This window comes from Heterocephalus glaber, unplaced genomic scaffold (assembly GCF_053883595.1).
Source record: "Heterocephalus glaber isolate CG9 unplaced genomic scaffold, H.glaber_assembly_v1.0 deba00001481, whole genome shotgun sequence".
NCBI classification, from domain to species: Eukaryota; Metazoa; Chordata; class Mammalia; order Rodentia; family Bathyergidae; genus Heterocephalus; species Heterocephalus glaber.
The window spans coordinates 28,619,742-28,646,203 of record NW_028258317.1 but is presented as its reverse complement, the minus strand read 5'-3'; the positions used below and the strand labels follow the sequence as shown (position 1 = coordinate 28,646,203).

Here is a 26,462-nt window from a genome sequence, read left to right as displayed (position 1 = left end):
AATATCTAGAATAATATGAAGACTCCCAAAAAAATCAGACCCCCCCCCAAATTTAAAGACTCAATCCAAAAATGGGAATCTGTAATGAATAGACACTTCTCAGATGAAACAGAAGAAATGGCAAATAAATATATGAAAAAATGTTCAACATCACTGGTCATTCGAGAAATGCAAATTAATACAACACTGAGACTTCATCTCACTCCAGAAAGAATGGCTGTTACCAAGAAATTGACCAGTAACAAACGTTGGGAGGGGCTGTGGGGAAAAAGAAACCCTGCTCCACTGTTGTTGGGAGTGCAAACTGGTGCAAGCACTGTTGAATTCCGTGTGGACATTCCTCAAAAAACTAAAATTAGAGGTTCCATTTAACCCAGCTATTCTTCTTAGTATCTTCTTCAAAGAATTAAAAGCATCATACCACAGTAATATATGCACACCCATGTTTATGGCAGTACAGTTTGTAATAGCCAAATCTTGGAAACAGCCCAAAGGCCCATTAACCAATGAATGGATAAAGAAAATGTAGGAGTTTTTTTTATATATACAATAGAGTACTACTCTGCCATAAAGAAGTATAAGCTTGAGACATTTCTAGCTAAATGGATGCACCTTGAGACTATATTCTTAAGTGAGATAAATTGGGGACACACGTTTAAAAACTACATTGTTTCTCTGGTGTGAGAAACTCAAAGTGGAGATAAGAACCAAACTGTATAACAGATATTGGGAAATGGGAAGAAAATGTTCAGATGAGAAGGAGAACAAGGAAGTGGGTAGGGGGGAAGGAAAGAAGGGACAAAAAAAGAGAATAGAAGCAAACAATGGAAATAAAGCTTCTGTAAATAAGGAGGGAAAAAGAGGTCAAAGGGAGGGGAGGGAAATGGGAAAAAAAGCAGCAGCAAGCTATATCATGTATAGGTACAAATTCCTTATGATGAATGTTGTCATTATGTATATCTAAAATGTATCAAATGTTTTGCTTCAAAAAAAATACATTAACAGTGAAGTATTTAAATCCCATGCCTAGAAACTTAGTGCACCCAAGCACTGCTGCTACTTACTTCTGGATACATCTTTTTCATGAAACAGGAAGAACCTAAACAGAAAAATAATCATTTTAACTTACTACCATTTCATCCTCCCACATGTACCCAGGAATCTATGATATGGTGGAGGATAAAAAAGGTCTTATCCACAAACAACTCAATTTTAATTCATCAGAAAACATGAAATATTTAATGAAAAAATGCTTTCTTCCATTTGGTGCTACTCAAGTTATTTACAGTGTTTATTCTCTTGGGGAAGGTGCTGTGCTTTTCTGGCACCACATTAAATAATATTAAGAATTATCTGACATGGGATGCAACTTCTATACACAGAGCTAGCTTCTCAGCTACTTGAGCTACATTACATGGCAACTCTGCAAACACATTTCAAGATTAGGGCAAAGACAGGTGAATCAGAAGAGTACATTCTGCTACCAGAGAGTACTCCCATAAAAGAAAACAGAGCTAGAAGTTTAAGGTTTCCTGCTAAATGAATAGCCTTATGATCTTCAGACCTGTTAACAGGTCTGTTAAATCACATCTCATCTGTAAGGGGGAATAAAAAAGCTAGGCTAAAGGTGCTCTCTAATACTTGTCCCTTTGATTCTATGATCATCAGCCTTACCCTTACCAAGTTTCATACATAAATTCAGACCTATGTTACAGTCAGTCTTGTTACAGAGCTTTCTACACTCTACAATGTTATACAGAATGCTAGGTACTCAATTACAAGTATACTACTCAGAGAAATGAAGTTTTCTTTCTTAAATACTGGTCTTTCAGTTCATTCCTGTATTCAACAGCCTTTCGTGTCAAGAGGTTTCCTATTTTGCTGCTGACAATTTCTTCCTTGCTATTTATAAAGGAAAAGAGAACCAAATACATATTGTAAAATGATTTTCCTTATATGGGGAAAAACTTGAAATATCTTAGGTATGCCACCAGATTCCTTACTAGTCAAGTCCTATTCCCAAATATAATACAACCTAGAAAGTATTTATTCTATATTCCCCTCACTGACACTATTAAAATATGCATTTATATTTAGATTACTGTACTAAACTTATTTTCTTCAAGCAAGATATTTTCTAGTAAGACAATAAATATATCACACTCACTTGTGTTAGTTACTTTTCTCTCATTGCTGAGACAAAATACTAGACACCCGAAGTTAAAGGGGAAGGGTTTTACTTGGCTTACATACAGTTCGTAGAGATTTCAGTCCATAATCAGCCAATTTCAAGGCAGGGACAACAAACAGGCAGGGCAGGGCAGAAACAACATGTCACACACAAGGCACCAAAGGTAACAAGAGAGTTAACAGTGTCTCCCTGCCCCTTTCATCTTATTCAAACTACTCAGGCCAGGTAGCACTCACACCCTTAATCCTAGTGCCCTTGAGCCTAGCATTGCATCATGAATCAATTCCAGCTTCATACACTCTAGATCAAGCCTATGACTACATGAGGCTTTGGGGGGACATCTAGACCCAAATCTTAACAACACTGAAATGGATCTTAACACAAAAGCCCAATGTATTATACCGGAGGGTTTTTTTTATCCTATAGTCTCTATACCCACCCCCCAAGTTACATCCAATACTAAAAAAGAAGCAGAGCTTAGATGCTCTTACATCTATAACTGTGATTAACACATGTATTAAAAAAAACTTTAAGGGCCAAGGATTTAGCTCAATAGTGCCACCACCTGCCTCGCAAGGGCAAGGTCCTGGGTTCAACCCCCAATACCAAAACTACATTAATTAATTTAATTAAATTTTTAAAACTTTAGATACCTCCAAGATCTGTGAAGATTCAAAGATTGACTGCCTATCAACAGCACTGTTTTGAAAGGGAGAAGGAAAATTTTTTTCTCTAGTCTCCATAATATGAAAAATTATATTAAAAATATTAGATTCAATTAACTGTTCCATGCTACTAAATGATTTTAATGTCATTCCTTATACTATTACAAAATGGAAATTAACCCAGAACAACTTCTCTTTCTTGGCATTTCTCGAGACTTTGGGCTGAATATATGGAAGGGAACCCTAAAAGTTAATTACAATATAACTAGTTCAAATATCAAATTTTATCAAATTACTTGCCCTTAGTCAAATTTTAAATCTTACCACTAAGACATAATGGCTTCCTAGTCTTGACGGATCTACCAGGACTCTTGATCCCATTGGTCCCTACCATAGCTAACTTGTTCCTTCATTTGCATTGTCACTTTCATCTAGCATAAAGAAGAAGAAAGTTGGCCAGGGATTTAGCTCAGTAGCACCGTGCCTGCCTTGCAAGTGCAAAATCCTGAATTTGATCACTGGTACTAAAGAAAAAAAAAAGAAAGAGAGAAAGAAAGGAAAGGAAACAAGAAAATGAAAAATTTCTTTAAAACCACAAATTAAATGACCAGGAGCTATGGAACATTTTTACATTTTCCAAAAGAAGTTTGTTTTGTGAATATAAAAATCTATTACCTAATTAAGATTTTCTGCAAAGATTTTCGGCATCGTCTTCTAAACCCTGGTGATATTGTCCCTTATCCTACCAGCGACCATATTTTCACTTATAGCTACCCAAATAGATATCTCATTCTACTCCTTTAAACTTATACAAATATCTTCACAGCTTGCAAGGTAAGAACGTACAGCTGACTGTATTCATTTGCACAAAAAAAAAAAAAATCACACTTATGATTTGGTATCACTGACTTGTTAGGAATAAATATACTGTAAATAAAAACAGAACACAACTTACTTAAATCTCTTCAAAGAGAAGTGAAGACTTGAAAAATGGATAATGATATATACCACTGAATATATGAAACACAAATTTAATACCTCCTAGTCCCCATGTGGCTAGGCATCAAAGGACTAATAAAATGATGACTAGGCAGAAGCAATAAATGTAGCGGTCATTCACGGGTAAGCCTGTTTTTCTACCAGATAAAGTGGCTTTCATCACAACACGCAATGGAAATCACCAAATGTTTCTGTACGAAGACTGAAAGATAGAGGTGAAACATTCAAAAACACTTGCTCTGTCTCAGGACATCACTGTTGTTGATGGTCTCAGCCACTTGACATCAGGAATGAAACAGTGGCTGATAGGCTCCAGCACACCCAAAAATCTTAAGACACAGGCTGCCAAGCAACAGAGTAAGCTCGAGTCATCTTTACTACTGTTACCAGACAAGACCTTAGAGTTTCACGGGCAGATCCTCTTCCTCATCCCATTAAGAGGCTACTCGGCCGGGGATTTAGCTCAGTGGTTCCGGCACCTGCCTTGCAAGCATAAGGTCCCAAGTTCGATTTCCCGGTACCAAAATAAAGAAAGAGGCTTCTCATAGATACAAGGGAAAGTAAGCAGTGGGAAAAAAAATAAGTCTACAATAATAAACTTGAATTAAGAACTTAACCATAGGAGTGTAGCAACATGGTAGAGCATTGCTTAGCATATGTTCAGCACATGAAATGCCCTGAGTTCAACCCTCAACACTGAAACAATTAATTTCTTAAAAGATCATGAGGAGCAGTACCCTTTTATATTGTTTTTAAGTTCATACAATCCAGGGGAGGCTTTGTGTTAAGCCCCAACACATGCAACTGCTTTACAGGTGTCAACAGCCAACATTTGAAAATAATAGTCACTAAGAGTGCAAAGATGCACCTACAGGCACCAGGCATTTAGCTGATGCCACAGAGAAGGCAGAAAGCCAAGATATAAGACCTAAAATTTAAAATGAAGACTGCTCTGTTCAGTAACTCAATATGAAGTGATGTAAAGGCAGAAACAGGCTGCAGACCACCTGTATCTAAATTCAACATATATCAGCATTTGCCTTCCAAAGTTACTTGAGGAAAACACTTAATTTTTCTTTAACTACAGTAATTATTCCTGTGGTGTATAAAAAGAAATGGCTCCACTCTGTGGGTTGGTTCGGTTGATTGACTGCTATTTTCGTGGGATTTTTTTTTTTTTTTTTTTTGAGAAATGAGTGGAAGCAAAATAGAAAAACAGGGTAAAATGAGAACTGAAACTACAGGAAGGAATTCCTACCTTTCCCTCTTTAGCTCCTCCTCCTGAGGAATGACTTTCTGCTAGGATTTTTTATCAAGTTCTCAGCAGAGATAGGGCTCAAGCAACATAAAGAGAAGGAAGTCTGGGGGATATTGCAGTGTCCTGAGACTCCATACACTCCCGAATGCTCTAACACTCCAAAAAACGGAAGTAGAAAAAAAAAAAAAATGAAGGCAGGAGAGACTCTTGGCAAGCAAAACTACTTGGGTTCTCCTGAATCTCGTGTGTGCAAGCCACTGCCTCTTCCTCCAGGTAAGCTGCCATTAGGGTCAACTGGTGAGAGACTGGGGGCAACTTCCAAAAGAATTAAATAAGCCTGAAACTGCTGAAGAACTGCAGAGTGGCAAGACAGAGTCCCTGGCAAGTAGTCAGCAATCTAATATAATATCACACAAACTTGGTATTTTAACGAGGTATGTTCTATGGGCAAAGTAGCAATAACTAAGTTTGAAGACAAAGAAGCTATTTATTCCATGGGAAGGGTTGGTTCCTATAGTCATGTGGAGATGAAGGAAAATAAAATACACAGAAGATGCTACAGCTCAAAGGAAAATTTTAATACATTTTGAAACAATCACTATAGTTTATTTTTAAAATACTTTAGTATGCCAAATGTTGTAGGAATTCACTTTTATGAGATACCTAGAAAAAGTACATTTATAGAAAGTAGAAAGGTTGCCCAAAGGAGGGGTGTAGGAAGTAGGGCATTATTGTTTAACAGGTAGAGTCTGAAATGATGAAAGGGTCTGAAAACCAGTAATGGTGATGGCTGCACAAATGTAAATGTACTTGCTGCCACCGAACTGTGTGTTCTAGATGATAAATCTAATGTTATGTGTACTTTATCACAATAAAAAATTTAAGAATTTGTTATGACTCAGTGTAATGTTATATAAGCCTTAATTTGGTATGGGTGTAGACCTTGGTTTAAAGCCCATAGTATATAAGCCTTAATTCTAGGGCTGATCATCTACCACACTATCATTAATGCACAATCCAGGAGCAGATACAGGTTGTAACTAAAACAAATATGGTGAATGCTTAAATTTTTTAAAATATATTACAAAAAGGCACATTGCCATTACTCTCCTTCAAAATACTCTCCCTCACTTTGAACACACTTATCCCACCATTCTTGCCACTTTCTGAAGCAGTTCTGAAAGTCTTCTTTCATGAACATCTTTAGTTGGATAATTATGGCAGCCTCAATGTTCTCAGTGGATTTAAAACATTTACCTATCACAGTCATTTTGACTTCAGGAAGATCAAGAAATTGAACAGTGAGTGCCAGATTCGGTGAATAAGGTGGATGAAGACATACCATAATGTTTTCAAGAGCCTGACCCTCCACTGGATGGCACTTAGTAGCAACCACATTCAATGTATTTTTAATCTTACCTCATAAAGACATAAAAGAAGACTTCTAGAAATGTTTCTTAATGGCAAAAAACAATGGGATAAGTGTGTTTAAATTGAGGGGCAATACTTTGAGGGGAATTAATACCAATGTAATAAATAATGTTACTGTAATAAACAACTGAAGCATTCACTGTGTATTTTGATCACTCATTGTTACTAGTATAAAACAAGGACTGAAACCTAAAAGTGACTAGGAAAAGCCTATCTACTATCCACATCTAAATCAACGACCAATTCTCTGCTAATTTTGACATGAAATTAACTATTCCATGATTCTAAGTTTGATGTCAAAATGAGTTTTGTTCTGTTAATTAGTATAATCAGTGTCAGAAATGGGGTCTTATTGGTAAAACTAAATATATTCAAGACATGTAGATGGGCTAAATTACAGATACTACTCATCCTTGTATACATAGGGCACAAGAATCTGAGATGGTTTAATTCAAAAAAGTTCTATCCTTATGGATTAGAATCCCTAAATATTAAATAGAAGTAGGTTCCAGCCTTTATTTAAAGCAATTTCTTTTTTGCATGATACAAACACAGGACATACAATCCCAACTTTAGGATGTTGTCAGCCTCAGGTGAATATCTAAGGTACCTTAAAAAGAACAGATAACTGGGATAAGCACCTAAAAAAGAACAGATAACTGGGACTTTATCAAGCTTGCAAAACAGCTGTTTATGGATAGCTTGGGGCCAGCTTGCTAAGTGTCTGTGTGTGTGACAGAACTTGGCCTGACACCTGCTTTGATACAACCTGGAGCGTAACTAAGCCTCACTTCTATTTTTTTGATGCCTACACCAGTGAGTATCTAAAACTACCTAGGAGTTGTATGCCCAAAACTTAGATTCTCCTTAGTATCTTACTCCTCAATAAAGAAAATGAGATACTCATTAGAATGTTCTGGTTCTAGAAGCCAGGAAGGAACATTAGACATACCCCTTAGACTGACAGCTATGTCCAAACAGAGTTTTCCATAAACATTCAGAGAACTAAAATATCAAATATCTGCTTTTAAACAGCACATCAACTCCAACTTTCAGTGTTCTACAATATTAAATTGGGGCATATAGTACTTTCAATATTACAATGCCTTTTTTGCCAAGGTATCTGATTTCCAGCACTTAAAAGAAATGAACTGATATAAAACACAAATCGATATTGCTAATTTTATATTTTAATGTTATTATAACATGAATGAAGGGACTTACCCTTGAAATAAAGGCCTAGAAATACTAAGAACACAAGAGAGTAAGAAAAAGCCTAGTTAATATCTTGAGATTTTAACACATTCATGATGGGGCTATAATTCCTGTCTGACTGGTGGGTGGTCCCTGTTTTGAATTCAAACGTTCCCACTGGCCTGAACCACCAGTGTACCGTGTATGACTGTCCTATCGGGCAGCTTGTGCCACTTCTCAGGGGGTCTTTGAGTACAATAATGCAAGGAAAGGCATTGATTTAGCAGACCAGACATCATATTACAGTTCCTTAAGGAAAACATTAAAATGGTAAAAAAAAAAATTGTAATACAGCCCATTTGTGTGATACAGTAGTTCTAAATGCATAGTATGTATACCAGCAATGGGTTACTTGTAAGATATCCATGTTAAAATTTAGAGAATTACTGATAAGCTATTCATGAATATAAAAATTTCTTTTAATGAAATAAACAAATGTATATATTATTGTAATGCTTTTTAATTGGTATGAATAGAATTAATATTTATATTCAGGCAGTAATTCAAGTGCCTAACTAGATTTCATCCATTTATAATTTTTTATTAGTTTTACTAGTAAAGAGACTGATAACGATGATTAGATTCATTTCTACCACCAGTGGTACAAGCCTCTCAATAGGACAGTTGTGTATGCGTACCATCGGAGGTTCAAGCTGTGGGCAACAAGTTAAAATGTTTGATTCCGGGACAGGGATTTAGCTCAGTGGTGCCGCCGCCTGCCCAGCAAGTACAAGGACCCGAGTTTGATCCCCAGTACCAAAAAAAAAAAAAAAAAAAAAGATACTTGATTCCAAGTCATTCTGCCCAAGAAGGTATTTGCTGTCTGTGCCATAGAGGGCAGAATCACCTGGCACTGTGCTTAAGGAGAACTAAGCTAGTACTTAGGTTCACCAAAGAAAAGTTACAGAATTTTAGAGATGTGAGACATCATGTATGAGCATTCCTTTTTTAATGTATGAAGAGATGTCAACTAATCTGAAACACCGTAATCAGCCTATTTAGGTGTCTTTTAAAGTGAACTAAGAGGAAACTACAATTCATTTTAGCGATGTAAAAAAAGCTTTCATGAACTAGTATCACAGAAAAAATGATTCAGAAGACAGTACCCTGGAGACTACAGTGTCAATGACCAACTCCATAAGACTAGATTTAAAGTATCAAAATGTGAGAAAATAAAGCAGTTCCCTCAGGCTCCAATGGCCATGAAAATAAAGCAACAATTTTGGATTACCTATTTACATGCATCTAGAACTCCCTTAAATTTTAATTTAAAAGGAGGATTTGACTTTCTCGGGATAAAGTTCATGACCAAAGAGAGCATAAAGGATCAAGGGCATCACTGCCATCTATCTATTCAAGGTAATAAATAATCAAGTCTATCACTCACATCAAGAAATGTAAATTTTAGTTGAACTGAAGGTAGAGAGTGGATACAGGACTTGTAAGCTATATACACTCTTCAAAAGCAAAGCATTATGTAGAAAACAGAGTTCCAACAAAAAGCACAATGCTGAGAAAAGAACTCATTAAGAGCTAAAAATAAATCCTAATTCACAATATGCATAAGGATTTAACAAAAAAGGAAAACAAGATGTAAAACTGCATCTGCTAAGTTAACCATGCCCTCATGGAAATGGCCCCCCACCCCCACATAAACTGAAATCTGTAAAATCTGTGATTACTAAATGAAGCAGTGCTTTAAATGTTTTCAATGAGTATATCAAAAGGAAAAAAAGAACAGTTTTTCCTAAGTCCTCTGATCTGCTAACACTGCAGAATAATGGGCTCCTTAACATCCACACACAGCATTCTCTGTATTCTTCTACTTGAACATCTTAATTGATGAACTGGAATATTTAGCAACAGTATTTTCAATTTATATTAAAGGGATATTCATTTTAACGAAGATGTCAATAAAAGCACACATAAACCACAGTTAGTGTTTTATCTAGTCAATACTTCACAGCTAAATTTAACAACTTGCTGAACTTCCAAGGCCAATAATACCCCACGGGGGAAGCTCAGCTAAGAATGCCTTCATGTTTTAAGTCAAGCAAATTCATTCTGAAAAACACGTACACAATATCACATAGACCAAAAAGTTCACACAGGCTAGTGTAACACCCTCAATTATCTTTCTGGACTCCCAAGTTTTGACTTTTACTTCCTATTTTTGCTTTGTCCCACCCCTACAAAACCAACCATGGTGGTCAAATCGCCTAGTAAAGGACAGAAGATTAGCTTTACATTCTCCCCTCATCACATGAGAAAATAAGAATTCTAGACAATATATTTACTTGGAGATGTTTCACCAAATGCTGATTTACCTAAGGAAAAGAAAAAGCTGTAACTGTCACAAGACTTCACAAATATTAACTAGTAAAGAATAGACTAGGAGAGGAGTCAACACTGTGTATTCAGTACTTCATGGAAGAAAGTGAAGTCCAGAGTCAAACAGTTTGAACAAAGACCACAAAACAAGTACCAGTAAGTGGCAATGCCGGATTTTGACCCAAGTATAATAATTACTTTTCCTATGCTAAAACTAGTACTCATCAGGCACTAGACATTTTGTTTCAATGTTAATCTCACTAGAAACAACCCTAGCATACAGAAGGGTGATAATAGTAGATAAATAATAGCACTCCATCATGACCATTCTTGTGACAATAAAGAACTCAAATACAGCTTAAATTAAATACTGCCACATTATATTTTTCTTTCCTTAAAGGATGCATAAGCATCCTGGGAATCTTGTTTTAAGTTGGAATGATACCGAATTATCACCCCTTAATTGGTAACAAAAGATGATGCATAAGAAATTTGAGAAAAAAAAGTCAGTCTGAGGATCTGTTTCTACATGATGCTTGATAGAGCTACCAAATGCTATTCTGCTGCTTAGAGTCTTTCAAAAAATATCTGATTATAGATACAATTCCCAATAAAAAGGGTGTTCAATGGTATCGAAATAGTGACATTTTAAAACTTTAAAGAGTAAAACATGCCAATTAAACCACTGTGTATACCTGACAAATCAAATGATGCTTACAAGTAAAAAGTTGATCTTTTTAGTTGGAAAGGTATGCTTTGAGGGTTTCCACAGCTCTCAAAATTCAGTAGCAGCAGTGTACTCAAATGAAAGTCAATTGGCTTAAAACAAGTCCAAAAGAATCTGCCAAATCCTAAAGCACAGCTTTGTTCCAACAGGTACTAAACAAAAATGGTTCACTTTATTCAGAATCTACACAGAAAATTTTTTTAAAAAGACTAGTGCTAAGACAGTGAAAAAATAAAGTAGCTAAAGAATAAAACTGTTTGATTTTGTAGCGCACATTATGAAAGTGGGGGAATGAGGATAACTCAATTTCATACCTGAGGAAAAATAAGGACTAACATTCCACAGATTACAAAAAAATAATTTAGGAGTTCCGTATTAAAATTTAGCTGTTCTTTTATTTTTTCTCATTTCAGTTCAAATCTTTCTCATCTACATTTTCCATCATTACTTTGACATCCACTTAAAAAACTGAGAATGAGTTTAATTCTCCACTCAGTCTTCTGAAGCAAAAGTAAGCAAAGACTACTCCCCACACCAAAAACAAACTCCAAAGGTCTTTAATAGGAAACATATGCACTCATGCCCTACTTAAAAATCCTTGCAAGACAACTGTTTTTATTTTTTGTAAGTTAAAACACATTAATAAAATTTGTGCTTTCTATCAAATTACAAAGTAATAAAGTTAAACTAAAGATTATATTCCTAAACTATTAATAAGACAACTATCATTCTAGAAGTCTTACTCTAGAAGATAACAGCCAAGAAAACACAAAGTCAAAACTGTCAATCCTCAGTTACTTCATGAACTCAATCTCATTTTCTCAATAAATAATACTCCCTAAAAGTTCTTGGAAAGCTCCATAGCCTGGTCCTGGAAGTTGCACATATTTCATTTTATACTTTCTTTCAAAGGAATAAATTATATAAACAGAAATATGAACATTAAGAAATGAAGAAAATTAAAGTCAGATGATCTACCAATTAATCAAGAATGGCTGTATTTCAAACTTTTCTGTATCCTCACAATAAATGTATTCTACTCCTAAGAACTAGCCCTAAAGTTTCATTATCATCAATAAAAGTGTGGCTGCTCTGTGTAAATTAGCTAATTGGGAGTTAATTTCTTGGCGAAGTGGTCCAGAATATGCTCCTTTCATACATTTCACTTTGGTATATTATTTTAAACTGAAGTCAAATGAGAATGATGAGATACAAGAAAAGTTCTCTGCTTTCCCTTTTTTTGTCCAAAAAGAGAGCATAAATTCCTCATGTGAAGGGGTCTCCCCTTCCTGACCAATAAGGGGAGAATGACTTATCATTAGAGATAAGGTACAGACTATGAATCTGCATAAATAAACCTTGCTAAAATATCTCTTTCATTAGTTTTCTCCATATATTTCCTGAGCACTTCCCTTAACTTGTTCTTCAAAGTCCAAAATTTTCCTTTGTTAAAATGTTATATAAGCTCTCAATTTTACTTCTGTGAGTTTCATTTCTGTGAACTCCACAGCATGTGACATATTAATAAATATTGTGCTTTTCTCCAACTAATTGGCCTTTTGTTTAATTTTCAGGTCCTTAGATACTTAACACCTAACAGAATAGAGGAAGTTTTCCCTCTTTGAAAATGGTAAAAAACTATATTTGATTTCTTAAATTTTATAAATTTCTAGTTTAATTATCCTGGAATATTCTATCTAAACTAATTGACACTGACACTGAAATTGTTCTATTAAAATATTCAGTTCAAATTTTTAAAAAAGAACCTAGAAGAATTCAAGTCTTTTTACACAATTTTATGAAAAGCTTCTACAGGTGGTAGCATCAAATTTTTAAATGATTAACTATGACCTTTAGAAAATGGTGCAATGGAAAAATAATTAGCCAAAGATATACTGATAACACAAAGTTTCTCTGGCACTTCATATCTCTCATAGATATTTCAAACTTGCATTAGGGGTTCCATAAACTCCACACAAATTTCACTTTAGCCACTAAAATCTAAATATAAATTCAAACCTATCTTACTCAAGAGAGGACCAAAGCATTTAACTCTGAGCAGCCAATTTATATTTCCTACAAACTTCTGAACATACACAGCTTTCTACCATCTTTCTGATTAGATAGCACACAGAGTCTGCAAAGTAAAGGGTTTATTAAGTTACCACCCATCCATTTGCCCACTCACCCAACCACCCTGCTGTTTTCAACTACTTGTCTGCAAGACTCAGAATTCTTGATCTCTTGATACTATGGATGCCTAACAGGTTGGCTTCAGATTGTGACTGACATACAGAAGAGTATTTTAAAATTAATGTTCATCAAAACAGCCTGTGTTCACTATGACTGACTTCATCACAACAAATGAATACTATTAAATTTGAAGGCATCCATTAGACTAATAAAATACCATTTATGTACTTCAATCCTAAGGAGTTAAAACTGTTATTTGTTTAAAAAAGAGGGGAGAGGGCCGGGGATTTAGCTCAGTGGTTCCACCGCCCGCCTCGAAAGCACAAGGTCCTGTGTTCGATCCCGGGTACCAAAAAAAAAAAAAGAGGGGAGAATCTTGAACCATTAAAATGTTTACAATTCATAATATTCAAACAGAATCAATAAGGATCAAAACTAGCTTAAAATTCCCAGGAAGCTAACCCCCTTCATATAAAGAAAGATTTTCACTACACTACCCCTGAAGAGCAAAAAACAAGGAAGCCTTGGTTACCATGCAAAGCACTACCTTGCTCACAGGGAATCAATATCTGTGAAGCCTCCTCAGGGACCCTGGAGTTTATATTTTGTATATTTAGTCTGCTTTGGTTTTTGTTTTTCCTTTCGTATGAAAGCTTCTAGCTGATAGCTAACAAGGTCAACACAGGACTCACCTCAAACAATTCAGAGAGTAAGAGTGAAACCTCACACCAAGATAAAACAAGTAACACTCATTGCCCAAGGTCATTAAATAATTCTCTAGTCTTTCTTTTAGAAGAAAGGAAAAACAGTCATGACAGAAAAATCTATCCTGCAGTTTTGATAAACTAATTACACAGACACACATCCTCTCAGGGACAGGTCAGGAGGTCAGTAAAGACACAGACTAGTTGACTTTTAAACTCAACATTTCTGGTCTTGATCCCCAGAAATTAACTTATCAGGGACCAATGCTTAGGAGGAGACAGATCTTGAAACTCAGGCTTGCTACAGACATAAGACACTGCAGCTACAGCACCTCTCCCATCCACCCAAAATCAAAACATCTACACCTGGAAGTCTCGGGCTTCATCTCCCTCAAAATCATTCCAAAAAAGTATGGGTAAGGCCGGGGATTTAGCTCACTGGCTCTGTGCCTGCCTCGCAAGCACAAGGTCCTGGGTTCGATCCTGGGTACTACAAAAAAAAAAAGGTATGGGCTACTCCCAGGAATCTAGAACACTGAAACTCACAAAGATTCTCATTTAGTAGGTCTGGACAGGCCCATTTCTGGCAACCATCTTTATAAGTGATTCCAACTTAGGTACCCTTGTGGCCACACTTCAAGAGTGATTCAGAAAAACTGCAGGGGCTTCAAAGTCATCTGTGGAGCTAACAGATTCTTCTCAAGGTGTCTAGGATCTGTTTTGGGGGGTTTGTTTGCTTTTTAACTACCTTAGGTAAAGATGTGCTGCCAGATTTGCAAATCACTGGGCTAAAATAACCAAGTTCACAAGCACAGATTATGTTTCTAGAGAAGCATGGATGCTTGTATTCATTTTATGTATCCTCCAGTCCTTGACCTCAAAAATCATCCGCTCCCCTTCAAACAAAGACACTCACCAAAAGATGTCCCCATGGCAGCCCTGAAGTACTTCTATGTCTGACTATAAATTCCTGTTTTGAGCTCAATGTTCAGAGTGAGGTCTTGCCACCAACAAGAAGTAAAGAGCAAACATCCAGGTAAAGAATCAGAAAACCAGGGCTGGGGATTTAGCTCAGTGGGTCCAGCGCCTGCCTCACAAGCACAAGGTCCAGAGTTCAATCCCCGGTACCAAAAAAAACCCAAAGAATCAGAAAATCAGAATTCTGGTCACTGTTCCATACTTAAGAGCTGTGTGGCTTTGGACTAGTCATTTCACAAGCCTGGCCCTCCAATCACTTGTTTGTTAGAAGGGGAAGGGTTTGGATAAGGTTACCTCTAGGGCTTTTCTGGCTCTAATGTTCTACTATTCATTCCTTATATCAAAAAATCGATATCACTATTCTAGAATGCAGCAGTAGGGTCAACAACTCTGAAGTGCATTTGAGAACTCAAAGAGATGGACCAATGTCAGCTACACTGTGCAAACAGCAGTGGCTTCACATGATGGATGCTTAAAGACAGAAAATAGCCTAAAGCATAAAGCTGAGCACAAGCCCAAAGAGAAAAACAACAAATAGAATGTAGGCTAGAAAAAAAGGTTACTGTATATGCTTCTAAAGGCATTTCCTAACATACCTCTCCACTCCTCATTCTATCAAAATAGTGACATTGGATCCAGGGATTTGGCTCAGTGGTTCCACAGCCTGCTTTACATGTGCAAGGTCCTGAGTTCGATCCCCAGTACCAAAATAAAAAAAAATATAAAAAGCAACCAAGAATAGTGACATTAATGTGCTAACACTAACAGTCTAAAAATTATCTATGCTCTCTTCTAGGACTTAGGAAAGAGGCACGTCGTGTCCCAAGTAGATATGTTTGTACTTGAGATATCATTTTCTACTTAATCAATAAAATTTAAGAAAAGTAAACAGGAAGGATTTCAAATCTTCCTGAAGATTTACTCCAGTTTCTCTAAAACCCAATTACTGCCCATGTTCCTACAAAATCAGACCACAAAATTCTGGCCCAATCACTCCCGAATCAGATAATTAGACGGGGACAAAAAATTCTGACCTACCTCTAAATTATGGACTGAGAAAATGCACAATATGGCTTTCGTTGAACTCTATGGGTCATAGTCCAAATCCTGTCTAGAGCTGGGTTAATATATCTTAAAGAGATATGCCTACTTTACAAAGTACAACCACTTAGGACTCAGTCTGTTCAATTAAAATATTTACTAAGACAATCACAATTTAAAATGTCTTAAGGCAATTTATGCTTGTGGCTAAATGAGTTAGATGCTTCTGAAAGCCATTTTAACTTATTACAAATATGATTTCCATGGTCCAAATCAAAACCAGTTTATAAGCAGAGGAGCACAGTATTCAGATTTGCCTATTCATCTTTTAATTTATATTTATCATGACATTCTTTTTATGAACATGCTCATATTTTATTGATCTGATCAGGTTAAGGAACAATTTCAAATTACACTGACAACCAGGTAAGTGATTTCAAGAGCTTTTTTTTTTTGGTACTGGGGATCAAACTGATTTCAAGAGTTTTTATCAGTTCACAGTAGTGATCCAGTGTCAGGGAGATATGCCTCCAAAGGGATTCTATGATCAAAAAAGACTGGGAAACTGTTAATTAAGTTTGCTTTACTGCAGAATTTTTCATAGTTCTTAATATGCAGATAGATGATCTGGTGTGTGAATCTTAAATAGAGAACTATAGAATGTAGCATTTCTCAAACTTATCTGTCAATGGGGCACCTATTATAAGGAATGATCATGACGATTTCACAAAGCTCAGAAAACATCTTTTAACTCTGATGCCCATCGTGGAATTTCCTGGATATTCTACTTGCTTACTGGATATTTTAACATAAACTGTATCATAGTGTAAATCTTCATTACAGCCCCCTGACTGAAAAACATGAGGTGGAGATGGGGGCGGTGTGTGTGTGTGTGTGTGGAAAAAACGGACAAATACTAATGCAGTTTTTCCAGCATATGTTCATCTCAGGAGACCTATTTGTTTCTATTACATACTAGTATTACCACACAAAAGCCAGAAAAACAAAGGGTGTGAAGACGCAGAACTCAAATGTATCCCATCATTCCACATAAGTACCAGTAAAAGGTTTATAGAAGAGAAAGATAATACAAGTCTGGCCACAGGTACGAGTTGTAAATCTATGAGGGATTTACCATGGCAACTGCCCAAACATGCACAATTTAATATTTTCATTTACCATTCCCAATATCATAAAAAAAGGAATGTGATTTTTATGTGCTATTCGAGTATCTTTATCCTTTAATGGGATGACTATTAAGCAATCAAACCAGAAATCACATCATTTATGTCACAGCCTTCATGCCATCATGCTTTATCATTTATAAAAAGAGGGTACAAAATTCACATGTTCTGCTAAAAAAAAAATTAAAAGATAAAATCCAGTATCAGGATGGAGACATAAGTGCCTTTTGTTCTCTACCTTTTCCAAATCTTCAAAGGCTGTTTCTTTACAAATTTCACAAATGCTGCTCACCTTCATTTTAGAAAAGAAAATGAAAAATCTCATTCGTCTGATTCAGTGTTCAACATAAGTACCTTCCTGCTATCATGGTGAACACTAAAACAACATAATTACCTAAAATATAATTATCAGTATGGATACATGACAGTGAGTTTTTATTTGATTTCAAAGAATTCTCTCAGTGATTAAAATCTGTAGTTTATGGAAATAAGACAGGCCAAGCCCAAGGTGCTGGCTCTATGAACTTACTTGGAGAGCTTGGAGAGAATGAGCCCTGGGGCCTTGATTATAAAAACAGCTAGAAGTATCTCAGGAGAAATCCAACTCGACCTTAGAATTGATCCCCAGTATGACTGATCTCCAAAATGATGCTCTCTTTTGCATCGTACCTCATTTTACTAAGGGAAACCAGAAGCCAAGAGCTGACTAGTTCAACAGTCACATGCTAGTTAAAGAGTTCAGGCTCCTGGTCCCATTCTTCACGTTGTTTTTTTTTTTTTTTTTTTTTGGTACCGGGGATCGAACTCGGGACCTTGCACTTGTGAGGCAGGCACTGGAACCATTGAGCTAAATCCCCAGCTATTCACATTGTTTTTTAAGGATCTTTAACTCATTTCAAATATTTAGTATTTCTGGTTAATAATCTAAGGAAAGCAACTGACTATAAACCACCTCTCAAAATTAACAATGAAATGAAATATCCATGGGATCTGTGTACATTTAGCTTTACACATTTTACTTTAAAAATTCTTGTAGGAAATGTTAACCCTTCTATCCTAAGAATATGATCCTCAATTAGATTTTGACTTACTCTAAAAATTTAGTCAAATTTTTAAAAACTATTAAGGAGATTTTCAACTACCAAATATTCAAATTATATGATCACCAAGGGCAAACTGATCATCATTTCATTCTTATTTTTATAAGAGGGATACTCATTCTCTTTATTATGTATAAAAAGAAAGACTAGTGATTTGAGGGAAAGAGCCTTTAAAAGGGTACCTGCCTCCCAAATACAATATTCTCCTTATAGTTCACTACTCAAATGTACAATTATGCAAGCTCACAAGAACTAAACATGAAAGGTTATCACGACACTTGCTACCTCAGATACTCATTCTCCAAAGATGTTATCCAGCTCAGAGTGAAGTGTACTTACAATATATAGTCCCCAAATATTTTATGCTTTCAAAGGAAAACTTAAGACTCTCAAAACTGAGTTATATTCTGCTAATAATAGTAACAAAAAATTTAGATGTATGAAACTGCAGCAATGAATGCTTTACAAGTAGTAAACTATTTTCTCATACTTAAAACATCATCTTATATGAAAATATAACCATATCTTTAAATATGAGTCATCTACATAAAACTACATACCTGTAATCTTGTCTCTTACAAGTTTACAGGACTCTATCTCACCAATGCTCCCAAAAAGACTCTTTAGTTCCTCCTGTGTCATGTTCTGAGGAAGGTAGTTGACTATTAGGTTGGTCTTGCTGTCCTCTGTATTCCCAGAGTCAACTGGTGAGGAGCAATTGTTGTTTATGGTGGTTGGACCATTGGCTGTGTTATTGCAAGTTGGTCCATTAGACAGTTGTGTTTCCATGGCAGCAATTACCTGCTAAAAACAGAGAAAATAAGAAATGTCAGAATTCATATTTCACAACCTATTAGAGTCCATCCAAGAGTTTAAACACTTGTCACTAAATATGTCATTCTGCTGAAATTATAACAAAGCTTCAAAAAGAAGCGCAACACCTATGCAAATTTTTATTAAACTATTCAACTTTAAATTACTATTATACTTTCACATACATATTCTATGCATGCACAAACACAATTTAAACCCTAAAACATTTTTCTCAAATCATTTTCTGGGTCTACTCACATATCCTCACTCACCTGCAGGGTCCACAGACAAGGAAATTTAGTACCAAAGAGCAAATACTTAAGGCCTGACTAAAAATCATATTAGAAAATAAAAATGCTTAACATGCTGCCAAAACAAACCAAAAAGTCACCTACCAACTCTGAAGAGAATTTTCATTTAGCCTAAGAGATTCAATATTCTAAAACTGACAGGCATCCATTAACTTAAAATCAAGAAGCAAGAGTACTTTAAAAAATATAAATTTGTCAACATGTACTGTTTTGGTTACATATTGAAAATGTTTTTGGTTGACTATATCTTATACATCCACCATTGGTAAGAAGTAAGAAAAATAGATGTTATATGTTATGAAGTGAAAAGATTTGTAGGATAACTTGGGAGTGAAACTATGAAGACTTTGTCTACCTTGTAGAATCTGATAGGCCATTCTTGTCAACCTTGGCAGTAAAGATTACAACAAGACAAAAGATCTACAGCATCAAAATGAAATTCCCAAACAATTCAGTATATTTTTCCCTGGCTCTGATTTTAAGGGGAAAAAAACATATTCAGTCCACCAAAACAATAATGTAAATATATCAACTTTTGCAAACAGACCAGCCCAAGGAATTTTCATTTGAGCACATTAGCCTGTTGGAAATGCAAGTAGTAAGGTGCCTACAAACTCCAAATACCAGATAAATAGCAGAGTTGAGGAAAAATGGCCTCAAATTGTTCAAGCTACTCTATAAAAATCACTTAGTAAGCAATTTTGGATAGTTTCCTAAAAACCAATCTTATGCTCTTTGAACAAAAGAGTCACAAACCACAGCCCCAAATTTTTCAAAAGCATTTTCCAATAGCTAGCTATTTTTTCCCAAGACTGTGGGGGAATCCAAAAATCCAAGCATGATTGAAAGAATTATCCTTCATATTTCATCCAATACACCTCTCATTTCCACAAAGAATTACTGCTCAAAACTGACAACTCTAAATTGATGGAATGCTAGTTTTAGGGAAGTTTAACATAGAAAAGGCAAAGAATTGGAGGCAAAGGGAAAAAAAAAGCAAAGTACAGGGAAAGATGTTATAAGGAAAGAGAGAAAAATGCCTTTAAAAAATTGCCTAAGAAAAATAAAAAGGGACATCAGCAGATAAGAAATCCCTACTGCCAAGCAATGTTCATAAAAAGGCGGCAGCAAAGGACTAAGACTTGTCCACTGTTGGAATGGACAAGAACGAGTGCTATCAGGATTTAAAAAACAAAAAGAAAAACAAAAACAGACTAATCCACAGTAGCTTGGAAATACTGACCAACCTGGAACCCGTCTATGACTTTATTTCTTTTCAAAGAAATAGGTATTTATTTCCCAAACTGCAAACTACTTTTCCCAGGTAAGTATTCTCAGGGAATACATTCCAGGTAAAAGGAAATAAATCTCTGGAAAATCTGTATTTAAAAAATCAAATAATTCAAGATATGGGTTTTATTATGATTAACAAAATCGATCTGAAATTGAAAAGGGAGGTTTCAGATTTCCTAACAAAGCATAACTTTTTCAGTCTGTAGAAAGTTAGTTGTGGATTGCTTTTTCCATAGCAAAATTTGTATGGGGTTAACCTTTGCCCAGCAGTTATGAAAACAATGAGCTATAATATGAAAAGAGCCCAAGGCCAATTAAAACAAATCACTACTCAAGAGTTAGGGTATGTGTGGAAACTAGGAAAACCCCAAGTGTGAGATTCGGACTAAAGCTCACTGGATGGCATTTGAAATATAAAGTGTTCATTGACTGAAATTAGCAGGATTTACCAAGGACAACAAACACTTCTCACTTAATTGCACATTTATTTCCGTGTTCAGGTGGCAAGAATGAGCTCCTAAGCCAACATTCAAGTGAACAGCTGCAGTAGGCTGTGTGCGCTGAAAATTACAGCATCTCTCTCAGCTATAGGACCATCTGCTCAGAATAAAATGATACTAATGTGCTATATTTTACAAATAATGCATATTCCATTGATAGGCTCAACACAACTGTTCACAGAATGCAAAGTCTTTCAACAGTTACTGGGCAAATAATTTTCAGCCAGATTTACAATTTCAACTTTTTTTTTAAGCATCAGGAATTGTAAATAACTTCAAAATATAGTAACCAAAAAAATACATAGTAAACAGAATGTAAAGAATTACGGTAACTTAGTATTCAGACCATACCAAAACTTTTTTTGTTTTGTTTTTTAAATAAGCTCATCTTTTGAGTCTGCACTAAATCCTGATTTAGATTATAAAACATTACATACAACAGCATGGTTCTAATCTACGAATACCACTAGTTGAAATTGCAATGTGCTTTTAAGTCCTAATGATGGCCATACCGTAATAGGTTAAATATAAGAATACTTAGTATGCCAAATGAAAGGTTCAAGTGTTTGGTATGGCCTCCGCACCCCTGCGACATGCTAAAAAAAAGTAGCCTACAGAATTTAAGAAAAATCCCACAGACCCCGGTCCAAGGCTCTGCTGCCCACGAACCACTTCTAAGCAGAGAAGCCACATCACACAGTCTGACTGCCATGTTAGTTTGGAGTTGCCGTCTGCAATATGGACACAAAAAGTACCGTACGTTAGATGAGCAAGATAATGCAACAAATCAGTTCGTACAAAATTTACAGTGATTGTATTGATATTCCCAGCACGTCCATGCAGTGTGGCTTAATTGAATTTGAGGCAATTCCAATCTAATCTTTCCAAATTCATTTTAACATGTAGTTTTCCTGCACAAATGTTTAAGCATTTTTAATTAAGAGCCTGATTTTAAAAGAATACTAACTAGTTATCATGGCATCTATCCTGAAGAACTACCTTGAACCACATCTTGAAAATAAAATAAAACGAAGCAAAATACCACATGCTGCCCTTTCTCTTAAGAATGTAGGAGAAGGGAGAAAATGTGAATGAAATTTCATAGTGAGAAAAAGCGGTCATGCAATTCCTAAGCGACTGCTTTGCATAAAAGCACTCTTTCCCCAAAATATCAAAAGGGCATTAAGAGAAGCTGTATTTGCCCACACTGTTACATTATACTACAAATGATCCTTAATCCTGGGACTTAAAATTAAAAGTGAATCAAAACCCTGTGAGGTTATTCTGCCACTATAGTCAAAGTATTTGCTAACAGTTTCACCGAGAGCTGTTCACATATACTAAGAGGCAGTAAACCAGCATTTTTCAATTGAAATAACTGGACCAATAAATAGCATTGTTTGGAGTAATGCTTGTATAGGATATCAGCTTTGTCAGTGAACAAAATCAAGTGAGCATTTTTAATATGTAAATTGTAAACCCAGCACGATTTGAAATTAGTGTTGCTATGAGGCCTCCAATATGGTTAATGGGCCATTTACCACTTATTACAACTTGCCCAACTACTAAACAGAGCCATGATATTGGCACAAAAGCCAAAGTTTATTTTCTAGCCATATATGCAGATGCTTTAAATGGTCAACATAATAATCAGAAAACGTGGCCTCTGTAAACTATGAGTAACAAAAGAGGGCCTAAAATCTCTCCTACACTTTGGAATTTAAAAATTTCATCCTTAAAGTTAAACCTAGCTAAGTGGTTTACTCAGGACACTTGGGATGATACTAATGACATGAACAACAGATTCCATTTTCTGGCATCTACCAAAAGGGTCTAACATACTCTTTATAGGATGCCATGAAAATGTTTTACTCTTCTTCCCTTCTCCCACTGTAGCCAAAGAATTCAGCCTGACCCTATGTTCTTCACTTTTCAGATAAACTATTTACAGGTAAACTGAACCTGTGAAAAGGGAAAATGCTTTATATCCACAAAAAAAATTTTGTTATTGTTGTTTTTGGGATAGGATCTCACTATGTACTTTAGGTTGGCTTTCAACTTACTATGTAGCCCAGGTTGGCTTCAAAGTCTTAGCAATTCTCCTGCCTCAGCCTCCCAAGTTCTAGAATTACAGGCATTGGCCCCCATGCCCAGCTTCCAGGAAATGTTTTAACAAGACCCACTTGTGGGTAGACTACATGAGTAGGACAGGAGGGCCACACCCAACAGGCTTAAACCATGCTTAAATTTATGCCCAGAATACTCTCAGGAGTTAATATCTAAACATTCCTTATTATATAAAACCATAGATTCAAATATACTGTAATGGCCTCAGTGCCTTCTATTCTATAGGAAGTGGACACTAATGAGCTAATCTACTGACACTCTCTTTCTGAAAGCCCCAGGGAAGTGAACAATCACTTTACTGAACCAACCAGCTGGGAAGGCTGTGTATGGAAAATGATGCTACTGCACTTTTACATTTCAGGCACCCCAGACAGTCTCTTCTGCTTGAGGCAGACACATACCTTTAATGGGAAGTTATAAATAAGTTGCTCACATAGCCCTTACCTTTATGCTGGCCAACAATTCAGTTACTAAAAATGTAGAGCTACTTCCCCTTCACTTAAGGACAGGTGATTCTGCTCTACTCAATCTACCACAGACAACCAGGCTGTGCACTATTTATAGATTCCACTGGCTCTAAAACTCTCTGGAAGGAAAAAAAAAGCCATATTCAAGGGAACCAGAGCCATTAATTTTAAGGCTCAAAAAATAATGTATCAATATAATATTCTCTCTTAATTTAGACATCAATTGTGCCAACTCAGACTGCTTTTCCTCTTGTTCATTTGCCACGTAATAAGGCACTTTAGCATAGATCAATCTAGAATATTCCACATCTTTACTGGGCTCCAAGAGATAATAAAGAGATGTTAGTTGAGTGGGGAGGAGCATGGATTTTAATTACAAGAGGAGAGGAAGGTGGCCTCTATCTTTTCACAGTCACAAAGTTTACCTCCAAAAGGCCATAAAGGATTTTTAAATTGAATTTTATTAATTTAAATGACCCTCTTCATACTTTAATATCAATCATTTCTCACAATGGTGGAATTATATAACCAAGCTATTTATTTCTCATATCTAGGAACATTTAAGAAGTCAAAATGGTCCAACAGTTTCTTACTCATATAAGAGAACATAAAAAGTCTCTTTTCCCATCTTCCTAGTTAAGAAAAAAAATTCTACAAACTACAATAATTAGCTCTTCACTTTTGTCAAATCTCTTACAGACAGCCATCTACAAGACAGACTGCTAATCAAAAACATCTTAAATATATTCCAAGAATTCTCATTAAATTAATTTAATGTCTTTAGGAAAAAATGTTTCTACAACCTAGAAATCTCCTGATTTGGGGAATCAGACCTCATGGGTTGAAGTCACAGCAAGACTGCTGAGGGCTGGGGATTTAGCCCAGTGGTGCCACCACCTGCCTTGCAAACATAAGGTCCTAAGTTCGATCCCCAATACCAAAAAAAAAAAAGTTGGCTGTTACTGTACGTGGTCCCAAGTTCTGGTTATCAAAACTTTCTCTCAGCAGAACTGGAAACTCTAATATAGGGCTGGGGATTTAGCTCAGTGGTTTTGCCACCTGCTGCGAAAGCTCAAGGGCCCAAGTTAGATCCCGGTACCCCCCCCCCCACCGCCAAAAAAACACAGCAAGACTGCTGCAATGGCCACTTCACAGCCCCTGGTGAGGCTGATTCAGTCAACCCCACCACTCTACTCCTATGGTTACTGTCCTGATCTGGGTTCTTCCCTTGCCCTGTCCACCAAATTACTGTTTCCTAAAAGTCCCTCCTCAACCTAATCCACACTAACAAACTGTATTTGCAGAAAGACTTTCCTAAATCATTCATCCACAGCTTCCTATTGCCCATCAAATTAAGTGCAAACCACTCAGTATAAACAGTGTAAACATTTGAGATCTTCCACAAATGCTTTTTACCAGGCCTGTGAGGTGCCCCCCAAAAGTCTGAGCATCTCCTTATCCCACACATAGTCCAGTGCCTTACACTTTGTTCTTACAATTCCACCTGCACACAAAATCCATACCCAGACCCACCCCCCTTCCTTATTTCATAGATTTGTATAAGCTAAGAACAAGAACACTTCTTCAATAACTGCAGAATGAAAGAGCAAACCACCTCCCTAAAGGTAGCTTTTCTATCCAAACTCAAGTATTTCAGACTAAAGATACCAAAGCATATTTTCCATTTTTGGCACACTGCGTCAGCCACCCTCTCCCATTGAAAGCCAAATTTCTGTTATATGGTACCACAAAAGAAACCCCTTATCTTTCAAGTGACCAGGCATGTACTTTTATTTCAAAAATCTCTCACATCAACTTGCCAACTATGAAAATATGGAAACCAAGACAAACCCAAAAACATGGCATAAGTCTGTCCCAAGCCACTGGCCAGCAAGGTTATGGATGTATGATCTGTGAGACTGGGTATGACTTTAGGAAATGACAGAAGTAAAGGTAAATGCAAAAACTAAATTTTGACACAAAGGTGTTTTAGAAGCCCATCATGCTTAAATTATGGATCTCACACATAGTTGAATACTGATTAGAAAAATCAAGGCAATAGGGCCGGGGATTTAGCTCAGTGGTTCCACCGCCTGCCTTGCAAGCAGAAGGACCCAAGTTCAATCCCTGGTACCAAAAAAAAAAAAAAGAAAGAAAGAAAAATCAAGGCAAACAAATAATGTCAGTGAAAAGAATGACTAGAGGCAAGGACAAGGATTTCTCTCAGACTAGAATGGTCCAATTTGGATAAAATTACCTTGGCCTCCAGATTTACCTGCAATTAGAAGGTTCTTAATTAAATACCTCAAAGTAGCACAGCACCAGGGCAGAATGAGTCTAGCACATTCTGACTACATTAGTCTCTCTCAAAAGGCCAAGTTACGAGGTAAAGAGAATACATGTGTCTCTAAAATTTAAAAGCTAAGCCTAGGCTGGGCATGGTGGTGCACACATGTAATCTCAGCACTCAGGAGTCTGATTGAAGCAGGACTGCCTCAAGTTCCAGGCCTCCCTGGGCTACATAGTTAGTTCAAGGCTAGCCTGAATTACATAGCAAGACCCTGTCTCAAAACACAAAACAACAGAAAAAGCTAAACCTAGCAGAAACCAAACCACCCACATCTTCAGTAAGAAACATCTTCCTTTGAGGAACTCAAGGTAGGGAACTAAGGCACACTGAGTAACAACTGGAATGTGTAACATACTTTATATATGAGAGCTGGGTAAGCAGCAAACAGTGTCCTCTGTTTAGGAGGCACAGTTCCTACAGCAAATATACCTTTTCCATTCTAATCACTAAAATGGTATATTCATAATACATCTATGGCTTTACTGAATCAGGGAAGAAAACCATCAACCAAGCACTGCAATTATAGGGCTAATGTGTCGGCTGCA

The 26,462-nt window shown here is 36.3% G+C and overlaps 1 protein-coding gene across 31 annotated transcripts in view; it reads right to left on the bottom strand.

Moving 5' to 3' along the window:
• The window catches only part of Elavl2 (ELAV like RNA binding protein 2), a 176,477-nt gene that overhangs the window by 73,881 nt on the left and 76,134 nt on the right, over window positions 1-26,462 (bottom strand). For 13 of the 31 annotated variants that reach the window (XM_087183832.1, XM_087183835.1, XM_013069757.3 and 10 more), the window contains 2 exons: window positions 21,614-21,704; window positions 18,617-18,860 (listed from right to left, as the gene is read on the bottom strand). In XM_087183832.1, coding sequence (XP_087039958.1) covers window positions 18,617-18,860; window positions 21,614-21,685 — 316 coding nt within the window. In that variant the 5' untranslated portion in view covers window positions 21,686-21,704. Of the gene's footprint in view, window positions 1-18,616; window positions 18,861-21,588; window positions 21,705-26,462 lie in introns of all 31 variants that reach the window. The other 18 variants (XM_021252929.2, XM_021252928.2, XM_087183840.1 and 15 more) reach the window with 3 other exon arrangements.